The sequence below is a fragment of the Canis lupus genome, chromosome 16, assembly GCF_011100685.1.
Source record: "Canis lupus familiaris isolate Mischka breed German Shepherd chromosome 16, alternate assembly UU_Cfam_GSD_1.0, whole genome shotgun sequence".
Taxonomy (NCBI): Eukaryota; Metazoa; Chordata; class Mammalia; order Carnivora; family Canidae; genus Canis; species Canis lupus.
Window position 1 is genome coordinate 48825340 of NC_049237.1, and position 15510 is coordinate 48840849.

Sequence of the window (15510 nt, forward strand, 5' to 3'; positions counted from 1 at the left end):
GTTACAAAAAGCAAGACTTCACACTGGGCTCAGATTGCATGCATTTCACAGTACCTACGATTTTCTTAAACTGGTGAAAAATGTACCCTGATAATCTAAGTCAGCTGTGTAGACAATATGAAACTAAAAAAAAAAAAAAATCCCTCAGGTTTGGAATTATAAGACATTGTACAAGGACTTCCAGTCCCTTGACTTACCCAGAGAATGATCTCAAAGATATGTTTTATATCTTTCCTTAAAAACTGGATTAAAAGTGTTAAGCTACTTTGCTCCCTTTCAGAAACTACGATACCTGTAATATTAGCAAGACATGCTTTAGGGTGAAAAAAAAAATCTCTCCTTAGCCAATCAAATGAGTCTTCTTTGAGGGAAACGGGTTTGGGTGAGTGAAGGCTATTTCATCTAGTTAGGATGGCTCTTTTCACAATGCAGAGAAGAAAAGAACCACGGAAAATTTCCAAACTTTTGATTTATTGCATTATTACTTTTTCTTAAATTTGTTTCTGTGCAATACCAAACTGATAGCCATACTGTTTGCAAGGTGATTGGAAAAGAATGAATATATTCTTTACATTTGAAGTTTAATTGATTTTTTCCCCTCATTTCCTGATTAAATTCGCTAAGGGATGCTAAGTTCTATGTAAATTGACAGAGCAATACAAATGTAAGAGGATTTTATTTTTATTAGGAGCGATCTTGCCCACATCTCGGAAATGTCTTAGAAGAAAAAAATATAACTGTGGATGCCAGATTTAAAATAAATGCCACGTTGTCTGAAAGCGTGGAAATTGGTAGGTTTAAGACTTGTGAAGTAGAGTTCGAGAAGTCGTTATTCCATGGGTAGGATATGCAGGCAGCAAACAGAGCATAAAAATGTCCAACAAATATATGCGAATGACCAAACCGTAATGGATTATATTATGAGAAGCTAGGATGTTTTAAGGTACAACCTTAATGTTCTAAATTGCCTGCCAGAGAGAAGATTGAACCTTCCCCTAGTAGACTCTTCTACGCACAGACACGCCCGCTGATGGGGTGCATTGGCCATGAGATAATTCAGAATAAGGATTCTTACTTTCTAATGGGGGTAACAGGGCTTTTCTCACCACTGTTTCTTTCCCCCAGCATCAGTTCTAACTGTAGAAACAGTGTCTGTGATCACCTTCATGAGAGGGTGAGGGAGCCCAAGAGATCTGGGTTTCAAGCAATGCACAGTGGCCGCGTGCAGATGCACAAACCTCACGTATAAAATGTGCACAGTGATTCTCTACATGTGTCGGTACCCCTAGGTGGGCTCAGGGTGCCTGCAGGTGGTTTTCTACCTTTCATCTGGAATATTCCGTGGCCATCTCATACCTCCCCAGTCTGAATCAGAGGACAGGCATCAAACTTGGAAAATAGTACAAATAATACCTTGACGGTGGGGGGGGGGGGGCAAAAAAGCGACACGTACAAGTTGGCACCATCTGAGTGTGCCTTGCTTTATGAGGACGTTGACCTACCTTGTCTGGTGTATTCGTCTGTTTCTCTATGAACCAAATCCTTTACTCTGTTTCCGTAAAGCAGCCGCGAGGAATCATGATCAAAAGCTTTCAAGGTTTCACTGGAACTGTAGGACTTCTGTGTAGGTACCCTACACTCCTCATTGTCTGCTGAGGAATTGGTGTACCGCCGCTCTTTCTCTCGTCTGCTCTTGGTCAGCGAGCAGTAGGGCCGACGCTCTTTCACATCCATTCTTCATTCCTTCTGGGTGCACATCAGTCCTTGCTCGGCCCAAATGACACTCAGGGTTCCACACTCATTGGCCTCTCTGCAAAGATAAAAGGTTTGCCCCACATCAGCATAACACTCACCTAGAAACCAACACCCTTAGGTCCTTCTCAATCTGGAAGACGGTGGAAAGTAACACTGTCACCCACTCAGAAAACTTGCTTCCAACAACAAAAAAAAGAAAATTTGTGAAATTGCTGTAAAATACCCTGTAATACCAGCAAGTGAGGCATACCTTTTGTTACTGAGAGTTATGGACGCTTGTTTCAGCTACTGTAACTGATTTTTCACATTAAAAAAAAAAATTAAGCCCAAGATCAAATTTCACTATGGAAGCCAGCGAAAAGTTGGCCTCAATATGTTTGTTAAATTTCCCACAATGGGACAATTTTTCCCTCACAGCATTTTCTCCATTCACAAATAAATTCCCTCTCTTTTTCTTACAAAGATGTATGCTATTTTATTTCTTTTGATTTTTCTTTAGGAGCAGGAGCAAATTGGGAACTTCTTGGAAGTGAAACTTTGTCAAATACATTGGACATTTTATTAATTTTTGCAAACACTTTTTCTTCGGCGGGTATAATTTTCATGTTTCTAGGATCTAAACATCTTCAACTATGGAAGAAGCTGATCTTTCTCTTCTAGTCCTCTCCTAAGAATGCATTTTCCTCTTTAGAAAATGAATTTAATCTGTGCAATCCCGGGGTACCTGAGTGGCTCCGTTGGTTGAGCACCTGCCTTTGGCTCAGATCATGATCCCAAGGTCCTGGGATAGGGCTCCCTGCTCAGTGGGGAATCTGTTTCTCCCTCTCCCTCTGCCCCTCCCCCCACTTGTGCATACACATTCTCTCTCAAATAAATAAAATCTTAAAAAAAAATCTTCACTATCTGATTTTAAGGCAATTTAAGTGGCTAATTTGATGGGGTAGTTTTTTTCCAACTGCCAGTAGCAAAACTAAGTTAGGAGGAGCAAGGCAAATTATGTTTTTTTTTTGCTTAGCAACTGTCTTTTTCCTGATTTTGCTGAACAGACAGGGGTAAGAGTGACTGAGCCTAAGGAGGGATGGCTGTCCAGGGCTAATCAGCATTTTATCTTTTAATTTTTTTAAAAGTTAACTTATTTAAGTAATCTCTGCACCCAATGTGGAGCTTGAACTCAGGACCCCAAGATCAAGAGTCGCTTGCTCCTCTGACTGAGCCAGCCCGGTGCCCCTGAAGTGCATTTTTAATAATCCTCCTTTTCTTTATTCTTTCTCATTTGATCTTTTCTCTTAACTCTGAAGATCCCCAAAGGCCTCCAGTGTTTGCTCTCACTCCACTCCTTCTCCCCTAAATTCACTTTTTACTGGAGTGATTCCATAATCAACTTGAAACTAATGATTTCTGGTGGTCCCAGGTCTTCTCTTTGGTTCCACATCCTTAGGGCTGCGATTTCTCTTTAGATATTTTCTCCCATGGAGAATCCCTCTCCCAAGGACTCTCTCCCTCTCTCTCGATCCTTGCCTATACACATCACACTTCTCTTTAACATACTTTCAACATGGTGTCATGGTGTTGATTCTGACTCTCCCACGTCGGCTCAGTTTACATCTACGAAGTCAACAAGTCTGTAGTCTGTCTGAGCAACATTACAACTTCTCTACCTTTCACTTTCTGCTAATTGTCTTCTATCCCACTATCAGGAGAGTGGTGAAATTCTGCGCTGGAATGATCACAGAGTTCCAGAGCCTGCGCTTGGAAAACTTGGACCGTTTATCTTGCTACCTCTTTATCCAAACTGTATCTTCTCCTACTATCCCTACTGGCTGTGAAGGGTTACCTCACACGGGCTTCCACACTTCTGTGCTATTGTCCTGAGCTGAGCTGTTACAAGTAGTTGCTAATATTGCCTTGGCTGCTGAAACATATCTTGACTTCCCTACCTTTTTGTATTTTTTCATGAATCTGATTAAATTAAAAAACAATAGTTTTCACTGACCCCTTCTGATTCATTGCTCTATTGCTCTCTTTACGAGTTCTTCCAAAAGCTCCTAATAGAAATTGGATTTCTCTTATTGTAGCTTTCCTTTAAGACAATAAATAATTTTAAGATACCATAACAGGGAATATTTTTATACAACATGGTTAAAACAACACATCAATTCACTCTTTTTATTTCAGGGAAAAAAAACAAAAGCTACTTTAGGTCAATAATTATTGAATGACTATCAAGTATTAAGCTCTCTTTCATGTGCTGAGGACATCCCATGAAATAAAACGATGTCCCTGCCCTCATAGAGCATACCTTTAGTGAGGGGGAATCAGGTACATTTTTTCTAATGAATACATTTGTGAATACATATGTGAATACATATGTCAGAGTTCAAGAAAAATCTTGTTTCCAAAGTGATGATGATCTCGATCTCTTTGGAGGAAATGCCATATCAACTCTGATAACTAAATGATCATCAAAAAGCTTTGAATTCAATGGATAAATATCATAATTCAAGTATTTTTAGTAATAGAACTTTGGGATTTGAAATTATTATTCAGTTTTAAAGTTCCAGTTTTTGCCTTGAGTTGACAACCATTTTAAAATAAGTGCTGCTATATATACACATTTGTATGCATTCTTATACTTTAAAAATGGACTGATTGAAATAAGAGGAAATTGGTTTTTTTCCTCCACTACATTTTTGCTTCAGTTAGTTAGACCAGGCACTGGTAAACTCTAGTACACCAGCCAAATGTGACCCATCACCTATTTTGGTAAATAAAGTTTTATTGGAACACAGCACATGCATGTATTTATGTACCGTCTTTGTCTGTGTTCATGCTACAAAGACAGCTGAATGGTTGCAACAGAGACTGTAGTGAACTGAATTGTGTCTCCCAAAAAGATATACTGAAGGCTTCATCCCTAGTATCTGTGAATGTGACCTTATCTAGAAATACGGTCTTTGTAGTTGGCAATAAAGTTAAGATGAGGTTATACTGGATTCCAGTGGGTCCTAAATCTAGTGACTGGTGTCTCTGTAAGAGACAAGACAAGGAGATTTGGATACAGAGATATATAAACACATAGGAGAGTAGACCACATGAGGACAGAGGCAGAGGTTGAGTTATGTAGCTCTAAGTGAAGGAACACCAAGTGCCGTAAGCAAATGGCAGAAGCTAGGAGAGAGGTATGGAGCAGATTCTGCCCAAGAACATCAGCGAAAGTATGGTACTGCCAATACCTTAATTTCATACTTTTTGCCTCTAGAACTGAAAATATAAAATTCCATTGTTTTAAGCCACCAAGTTCGTGGTAGTTTGTTACTGCAGCCCTAGGAAACCAATGCAGAGATCTGATGGCCTGCAAAGTATAAACCATTTACTCTCTGGTCCCTTACAGAAAAAAAATTACCAATGTCGAGTTAGACTATTCATATGTCTATTCTGCCTTTAATTGTCCCTTTGAATCTTACAATGCAAAATGTATTCTCTATTATATAGCCCGTATGATACAATTTCATGATCTTACAAGTTAGATAATCAATAAGTTCTTTAACGTGGTAACACAACTAAGGATCATCAATAGTAAAGATGCATCCTTATGGTGATGTTATCAATGTTTATAAATCAATATTAATTAAATGTTGATAAATGAGTAATAAAAAGATAATTGTAGGTATTCTTGACCTTTAGAACATCTCTAGCACCAAATACATGACTTTTCTTTATTTTTGAAACAATTCTGAAGTGCCATGAATGATAAATCAAGAAATAGTATTCATATATACCATCAAAGACAAAAGAATTTTGATCTTAGAGATTCCAAATATAAAAAGTCTTTTGCATCTGTCTCTCCATTTTTGTACATAGTTCAAACTCTTCAAGGAGTTAATCTACACTGTAATGTTTGCAACCACTGATATGCTTCTGATGGAAGTCAATGAGTTCAATATGACTTCAAAAGGCAGTTTTCTGCATTATCTTCTGCACTTATAGCTAAAGATTTGAAGGTTAAAAAATGCAGTTGCTTAAGTAGTGCTAAATTGTTGAAGCACTTTGATGGTGATTGCACAGTCCTACACAGGAAAGGGGTCCCTATGCACATATTCAGCATAAAGCATTTAATGAATAAGATCTTAGCTGCAACAGTGGGCAAGGCCTTTGAAAAAATAAGGAAAAAATATTAGAAATAAAGCTGATCAAAAAGTTCTGATTCAATTTGCTACAGCATGTATATAATAATATCAAACTGATTCGGTTAATTTTCATTAGCTCCTTGAAAAACAACTCAGTTACTAACCATAGCACGCCTCTGGAAAACACAGCTGGTCTATAAGGCAAATTCTATTATTTGGTTATTGATTTTTTTCTCAATTAATTTTTCTGCAAAATATTTGATTGACTATAAATGAATGGGCAGGCCACCAGATTTAGGGTAATCATATCCTCTATTTCAGATATTTTAGTTCAACCTGCTTTGAAACTTGGTCAGAGAACTTAACAGTCTTACAGTGCTTCATAACATGTTCCCTAATTCCAAAGAAACATTCTTTAATTGTACTTTTAGGAAGTAATCTGATTTTAATCGGACTTAATATGATTATAATTTATCAGGCTTATAACAAACATCCCTAGAATCATCTGTACTTCCAAAATTCCATGAGCTTAGGTGTCTAACTAGCAACTGAAATAAAAACAAATATTCAAACCCAAAGGATTAAGTAACCTATTGGTCAAATTCACTCATGCTCCCACTTTTATTTCTTTTCTGTAAGAATTACAAATTCCTGAATGTCACTTTGAATATTTTCTGCACAGACTGTCCTCTTTATAATAGTTTGAAAAAGCTCACCCAAAAGAATAAGCAGATTTAAGGAAAACATTAATTTACTCAAACACATTTTATTTTATTTTTTTTCAAACACATTTTAGATTAAAGATCTAAATTAAGCTAGTTGTACACAATACCAAGAAAATTTACCTTTTGTTACTCACAATTCATATTTTCCCTAATAAGTTAGCATTTATGATTTATTACCAATTATGTTAATCAAACAGTAAATACAACTTTGAACACCATAAGAATTTCTAAGTGTTTCATTTATTGAATGCTAGACTAATGTCAATTGAGCACAAGAGGAAATCAATCACTATTGTTCATTTTAGAGGAAATCTCATTTCCTAAGGCAAATTTACAAATCAGGGAATTAAAACAAGTACAAAAATAAAATCATATTTTGATGATTTTTTGTAATGCTAAATGCAAGTACAACTAAAATTTGAGCTTACAGTTGTAAATAGAAGAATGTAAGTGAATTGCAATATCCTGTTTGAAGCACAAAGTTAAAACACAAGCAAAACTGTGAGAAGAAATATGGGGAAGAGAAGTCTACTAGGAGTAACAAAAGTGATGCTTGTTGAGAAGATACAGGTACAGAAAAAAATAAATATAGTGAAAAATTAGTGGTTGAGTAGGTTAAACCAAGGCAAGTTTCTTTCTTTCTTTTTTATAATTTATGTATTTATTTATTAGAGAGAGTAAGTCGGGGGAGGGGCAGAGAGAGACTCTTCAAGCAGACTCACCACTGAGTATGGAGCCCGAACTCAGAGCTCAATCTCTCAACCCTGAGATCATGATCTGTGCTGAAATCAAGAGTCAGACGCTTAATCAACTGAGCCACCCAGGCACCTCAAGTCAAGTTTCTTTCTTTAAACATGACATTTGAAAACAATAAGTAAGGGCAGCCCTGGTGGCTCAGCAGTTTAGCGCTGCCTTCAGTCCAGGGTGTGATCCTGGAGACCCAGGATCGAGTCCCACATCTGGCTCCCTGCATGGAGCTTGCTTCTCCCTCTGCCTGTCTCTGCCTCTATCTCTCTCTCTGTGTCTCGTGAATGAATAAATAGAATCTTAAAAAAAAAAAAAAAGATAGAAAACAATAAGTAAGAAAGCTGCATGGGGAATGAACTCTAGAGGATTGCAGAGGATACTTCTTGAGAATTCAGTAGAGTACCGATCAGCAGATGTGTATAAAACTACAGCAGGTCAGAGAATGAGCAATTTGGAAGATTATAACAGAGTTTCTCAACTTCAACATTAACATTTTATATAGGAAAATTCCCTTTTGTTGAGGGCTATCCTATAGTAGGATGTTTATTAGCAGCACTCCTAGCCTCTAACCACAAGGTACCAGTAGCACTCCCAGTCATCACAATAACAAATATCTTAAGACATTACCAAATGTCCCATGGAGGCAAAACTGCCCTTCCAAAGGACCACTGAATGATAGGAACCAGTATCCAGAGCTCATACAAGAATAAGAGTAGTATATATTTCCAGCAGCCAGATTGGAAAAACCTCATAACTTATTAGGTAATGTACTCAGAAAGATCTTGCTTCAGTTGTGGGGAATAACTTAGCATTAAACTAAGCATGATTTTGGTCTCATTTGAAGTATTAAAAGCAAGACCAGAAAAGGATCAAACCGTTTTCAAGTAGATTAACTATTCCACAACAAAGCTGATAAATATTATAGAAATACAAAAATAACCAGCACTCAGCAAGGTAAACTCAGAATCTATCATACAATCAAAGATTTCTAGCATGCCAGGAAAATAATGAGGGGGGAAAAATCAACAATCAATTGAAATTGACTCAGAACTGACACAGGTATTATAACTAATAGACAAGGACATGAAATCAGCTATTATAATGGAATTGCATACATCCAAAAAACTAAATGGAGACAGGAAACATATAAAAAGGAGACCCAAGTCAAAATTCTAGAGCTGAAAAAACCATGTCTGAGATGGAAAATACACTGGATGCGATGAATGGCAATTTCACCGCCAAGGAGAAGATAAATGGACTTAAAGATATACTAATAAAAACTGTACAAAATGAAGTACAGAGAAAGAAAATAAATATATAAATACATCATCAGTGAGATTTGGGATTACTTTCAGAGGCCAATATAGATTGCAATTGGAGTCCCTCAAGGAGAACACAGGAAGTGAATAGAAAAAACTTTAAGAAATCATAACTGAAAAATTCTCAAATTTGATAAACACAATAAACCTACAGACTCCTAGAAGCTCAGAAAAATCCAAGCCCAAGAACTATAAAGAAAATTATGCTAAGGCATTTGGTTGTTGTTAAAATTATATATAGTAAAAAAAGAAAGTGATAAAGAGAAAGTCTTAGAAGCAGACCCAGGAGAAAGGCACATTACACACAGAGTTCCCTGTTGGAAGTAATGTGAGCAAGAAGACAGTAGAGTAACATCTTTAAAGATGCTGAAAGCAAAAACAAAACAAAACAAAACCCTGTCATTTTAGAATTCTATACCCAATGAAAATATCTTTTAAATATAAGTACAAAAAACCTACCTTTTCTAACATATAAAAGTTGACCACCAGTAGACTCTCATTACAAGAAATGTAAAGGAAGCTATTCAGGTGGAAGGAAAAGAACATTAGAAATAGGGACAAACAGCACTTGGAAGTGACAGCTATGTGGTTAAACATATGTTTTGTTTTTTTTTTTTTTAAAAAAAGATTTTTATTTATTCATGAGAGACATAGAGGGAGAGAAGCAGAGACACCGGTGGAGGGAGAAGCAGGCTCCATGCAAGGAGTCTGATACGGGATTCGATCCTGGGACTCTAGGATCACGCCCCGGGCTGAAGGCAGGCGCTAAACTGCTGAGCCACCCAGGGATCCCAATATTTTTCTTATTATTTAAATATCATTAAAAGATAGATGACTGGTTGCATAAAAATCCTAACAGTGTATTGTAAATTTTATAACATAGGTGCAAGTAAAGTATATTGCGACAGCAGCATAAAGGAGGGGAGGAGAGAAATAATACACTATGGCATGGTGTTTATACTATATGTCAAGCAGCATAATATCACCTCGAGAGATACTGTGTTATATCAAAGATGTATACTTTAAACCCTAAGGCAACCCATAAAATAGCAACGCTGAGAGTTGTAGCTAATAAGCCAACAAAAGAATTAATGGAATCATAAAAACTGGAAGCTTAAAAAAATATTCAACTAATCCAAAGAAGGTAGGAGAAGAACAAAAAAGAATATATGGGTCAAAATGAATACAAACAGCAATTTGAGAGACTGAAATCTAACTAGGCCAATAATCACATTAACCATAAATGGTCTAAACACCCCACACAATGCAAAAATTTTCAGATTGGCTGAAAAAAAAAACACCATATGCTGCTTTTAAGTAACATTCTTAAACATAAAGACACAAACAGGCTAAAAGAAAATGGATGGAAAAAAGAGAAAAACCTAAGCATACCAACAATCATATTAACTATAAAAATAAATAATCTACATACACCAGTTAAAAGGCAGGGATTGTCAGACTGGATGAAAAAGCAAGACAAGACCAGCTGGAGGAACACGTGGCATCAATTTGAAAGAGTGGGGTGGATCTACTACATGCATTAGCATAAAATTGTGTGCAACGAATAGTGTTTCTTAATTTTTTTACTGCCTCATCATACATGTCAGACGTGGTGAGAGGTACTGAAAATGCAGAGACGAATGAGACATAATCTCTAGCCTCTTTCAATGTGAATGGGGAGAGAGGGGTTAAATAATCACACAAATAAATATACAATTAAAAGTGTAACAAAAACTGCAAAAAATTGCAAGTTGTAAAGAGAGAGAACAAGGCAGGCCCGGTGGAGCAGTGGTTTAGCGCCGCCTTTAGCCCAGGGCATGATCCTGGAGACCTGGGATTGAGTCCCACGTCGGGATCCCTCCATGGAGCCTGCTTCTCCCTCTGCCTGTGTCTCTGCCTCTCTCTCTCTCTCTCTCTCATGAATAAATAAATAAAATATTTAAAAAATAAATAAAGAGAGAGAACATAAAGTGTAGTCTAATTGAGATGGAGCTAAAAGAAGACTTATCTCTCTTTTTTGTTTTAAAGATCTTATTTATTTATCTGAGAGAGAGAGAGAGAGAGAGCGTACGAGCACAAGCAGGGGGAGGGGCAGGGAAAGAGGGAGAAGCAGACTCTCCAATGAGCAGGGAGTCCCTTGCAGGGCTTGATCCCAGGACCCTGAAATCATGACCTGAGCTGAAGGCAGACAGTTAACCAACTGTGCCACCCAGGCGCCCCAGACTTGTCTTAAAGGACATTTAGGTTGAGACCCATAGGATAAATAAGATTTAGCCTGGTCACAAGCATGTGTGTCACAGGAAAGGGGTTGGCAGTGTAACAAGCCAGGTTGACAAAATAACCCACTCAAACAAATACCTGAGGGCAGAGAAGAGCTTGATGGACAAATGCCAACAGGGCTGGGGCACAGTGAGTGAGGAGACATGAGTCCAAAGGAAACCTGCTGGCCAGGCCTAAGCTGTCTCATTCATAGCGCATCAAAAATGGTGACCATTGGAGAGCGTGAAACAGGACACTGCCACGATCAATCAGATTTACAGTCTGACGAGATCCCTCTGGCTCAAGTGTGGAGAACACGGGAGAGGTACATGTGGAACAGAAGTGGGGAAGCGTGTTGGCAGATTTTTGTGTGACTCCAGGTGAGAGAATGCTAGCTCAGACTAGGGACAGTGAAGATCTGGAGAGGCGGGCCGAGATGAGAGACAGACATGGCATCAGCAAGACTTGGGATGGACTGAATCAAGAGTGAGGAACAGGGAGGAGCTGAGAAGGACCGGCAGGTTGCTGGCTTGAGCGTTTGGTGGAGAGGGATAGCTCTGAGATGCACAGAGAAGGCTATTCCTAAACATCACTCAATGCACACTCTCAATTCATGCTTTTCTTCCATTTAAAACACAGTATTATTAAGCAGTAATATGTGTTCTTTGTGGAAACCAGAAAAATACATATAAGTGCCTCCCCTTCAAAAACAAAATAAAACAAAACAAACAACCACACATTAAAATTACTACTCTCTTAACATTTTTGGACTTTTTCTATATGTGCATGTACATGTGTTTGTATGAAGATATGCGTGTGCCATATATATATATAACATAGATGATCTTATAACTCAGTTCTACTTAACATTGTGAACATGTTCATGTGAGTAAAGATATACTTATGTCTTATCTTAAAAATAATAAATTGGAAGGCTGCTATTTTAACACTCAAAATTATTCTCCATGCATTATCATAGATAGCAAATATGCAAACTTAGATAATGAAGCAAATAGGAATAATATACTAAAATAGCTACTGAATAAGTGTGAATACTGGGAAATTTCTAATTGGAAAATATATAGAACAGTGCCTTAGGCTATAAGAAAAGTGGCTTAAACCTCATCAAATCATTAAAAATTCTTTTAAAATTATTTATATAGAGAAGGAAACAGAACTGGAAATGATCAAAAAAGAAAAAATAAATGGATAATGAGACTAATTCACTCACTAATGTAAAGTAAGAATATTATTCTATGATTTAAAAACAAATAACACAATTCACTTGTATAGTTTGAAATTAAAAGTCATTCTATTTTTCTTGATAACAATTATGGATAATAGTAATATAATAGTAAAATATTTTAATACAGTTATGTAGCTTATGGTCACAACTGCCACAGTAATGGGAGGGAAAGACCCATAATCTCTATACTTTGAACAGATGGAAAAAGGCACGAGGATCCAAAACGGCTGAGCTAAATCCAGCTTTCCTACCTTGCAGACCTTTAGGGTAAGGTGTAAATAATATCTCTCAATTTGTCTGTCCGCCTGGATATCTGTCATTTCTATTTAACTATTTTTATGATGTTTTAAGCCAGAGCACTGAATATAGTGGCCACCACTTTATTCATCTATGTTTTGGCATGAGCCAGGCCTTTGAAAATTTTGCTAGCAATCCTATCTGGTTCAGAGGAAAAATCAAGGAAACAGTGTCATGCTGATATTACTGTGTTATTCAAATGGCCTCCAGTATACACTAGGTTAAAAACAACAACAACGACATAGAAAACTTTGTTATTGTTTTGTGTATTGTTCTTATTGAACCGGGTCACAGACTATCTTTCCATTTTCAGATGAACGCACTCACCTCAGTGGATATGCCAGCCACCGTCAAATACGCAATAAAACCAATACCCGCCATTTACTGAACGCTTTTTTATGCTAGGTATTTTACACACTGGTACTTCTACTTTTAACAACAGCTCATCAAGTTCGTGTGATTTATCAGTTTTATTGATGGGAAAATATGGGAAATTAATAAAAAATTACAAGTCTGATAACCAGTGACTGGTGAGGCTGGCACTCGTAGTCTCATGCCCTGCTCTTCCATTTACTTCTCTGAAAGGTTGCCAGATGGTAAGACCTGTGTAGCATCAGCTCCAAATCCAAACCTTTAGTCATAATGAGAAAAGAATAATCAAGACTTCTAGATGGCTTAGCAACAACTACAGCTCGCTATGTCAGAAAAGCGACTCAAAAATGGGTATTCCTGACCTGGTGACAGTTGGGAATGCCATGTAAAACTGGGTGGGCTTCTTGAGTGAAGAGCTAATATTATTTCCCTAAGTGCTGAGCGTATTCCTCTCTTGAAGAGTAGACATAAAAGCTCCTTGATGAATTATTAATTTCAATCTTGATTATTTATTGAGTGCTTATGATATGCCAGGCGCTTTACATATATGACCTCACTTACTCCTCACAGCAAGCTTGCTAGGTATTTTCACACGAGAGAACTAAGGTCCTGAGCAATTAATTGACTCATCCAAGGTCACAGAGTCTGGAAGTAGCCAAGTGGAATTTGAACCTATTTCAAAGTAATCCCTAACAAATAGGGGCTTTAAGCAATCACAAAAACAAATTTTTACAAAGGTAAAGAAACAGACAAAAAACACAGAGGGAGAGAGAGAAAAGGAGAGAGAGACGACAGTGGGGTTTGACAACCTGTGTCAGGACGTCAACAGGTCCAGGATTAAGAAAGTCAGTGAAGGCTGCCATGTTGGCAAGACCACGATAATTAAATTTGCAGAGATCACGGTACTAGGGTAGCAGAAGTTAAAGCCAAGTGAAATTCACTGGCAGAGTAAGAAAGATGGAAAAATTCAAGACCAACTGAAAAAGATAAAATACACTGGAAACATTTTTAAGCTTGTCTTCAAGGAAGGACAGTTAAGGAAGAAATCAGTGATACCTTACTGTGATTGTGCTTCATAGGACAGTCACCATTCCCTTGACTTGTCTCCCAGCTCACGTGGTTCAGCTACCAGAGGAGAAGGCTCACCTACATCCCAGTCAACGCAGTCATACAAATTTTTTGTATGCCTTGCATTTCTCTGCATAAATGCTTGTCTTGGGGATTAGCTTCTAGAGGTTCAGTTGGAGTAGAACTCCATCCTGGGGCCTGGGACCTGCCTGCCAGGGACCTCAGGGATGGGTTCAGGAATATATGTGACCTGACTCAGGCCAGTAAGGTTAGCTCAAGGACATGCACTAAAACTCTCTGGGTGCACCTACTCAAAACCAGCGAGTGTGCAGTTGCTCTTGTGGGAGGATGTAAACGTGAGTTTTGTATACATTTTTGTCACCATGGGAGAAAGCCTGCCTGCCACTGAAGTCTGCATAGAAGAAAACAGACCTCAGAGAGAGAGAGAGAGAGAAATACAATTTTGAACCAAGTTCTTACATTGGGTGTTCCAACTAAAACGATCTATATTACCACAACTGGGAGGACAAGTGTTTGATCAGACGTATCTGTGTTAAAGTCTAGCTCCACGATTTACTACACATGTGTCTTAGGGCCTTACGCAGGTTACTTAAACTCTCTGAGATCTGGTTTCCTGTATTTCATTCTCTAAAATGCATATGACAGTATCTTTCTTACGGAAGTATTATGAAGATGAAATGAGATAAAGTTTTCAAAGCATTTCGTGCTGTGATTGGCATATAATATAATGTCTGCTTGATAAGAGCCAGCTATCATAATTAAATTCCAGAACACTGTCCAGTGTCCAAGAATACTGTTCAGTATCGAAGGCTTTTCCGAGGAAGCTGTGATAGAGACAGTAAGAGCTCAGTTCTATGAAGTGCTGAGCAAGAGGTGATGCTGTAGCTGTTGTGAAAATGGTATTTTGCTAAATGTTTGAATGGAATTTGGATTTTGAATTTTTGTGAGCTTGTGCAAAATTACTATGCCATCAAATGAGAAAAAAAAATTAGTTCCCATGCTGATAATTTCCAAATGGCTTCATCTATAATGTTATCCAAATATTTATGTCTCAGTAGCAGAAAGGAGTAGGCTAACACTGGAAAAACTTTCAAGAGGAGCAATGAAACTGATTAAGAGTCTCACGATTCAAAGAACTATGTGAAGTTTATTTTAGTAACAACTAGGTGGAGACCTGATAACTACCCACAAGTACTTAGAGAATGAAAGATAACTGCGGTTATTCATGCCTCTGTAACCCACAGGCAAAATTACTATAATAAATATATCCTCTGTCTACCGCCCAGCAGATAGTTTTCATCTCAGTCTGAAAAGCACCAAACCAGCCAAATGGCACCTTCTTCACAGACCCCTGGTGAGCAGGAAATTCTGGGTCAGTGCTGGAGGTAAGGGTCTCACACAACTTGGCATCTCCCTGCAGAGACAGGAGGGAGGTGTGGACAGAGATTCCCAAACCCCACTTCCTCCTTGAAGTGATGAAGCCCTTAGGCGATAAGTCAATTCTGGAATTGCTTCAGGGTTCAAAGCACCTTTCGGTTCAATCTTGGTGTCCAGAGTCCCCAGAAAACTAGATG

General features: G+C 37.9%; 1 protein-coding gene across 6 annotated transcripts in view; it reads right to left on the reverse strand.

Annotated features, from left to right (window-relative positions):
• LOC119874670 (teneurin transmembrane protein 3) overlaps window positions 1-15510 on the reverse strand; it is a 601805-nt gene that overhangs the window by 439982 nt on the left and 146313 nt on the right. For all 6 annotated transcript variants that reach the window (XM_038560464.1, XM_038560463.1, XM_038560462.1 and 3 more), the window contains exon 2: window positions 1503-1810. In XM_038560464.1, the coding sequence (XP_038416392.1) occupies window positions 1503-1734 (232 nt within the window). In that variant the 5' untranslated portion in view covers window positions 1735-1810. The remainder of the gene's footprint in view (window positions 1-1502; window positions 1811-15510) is intronic.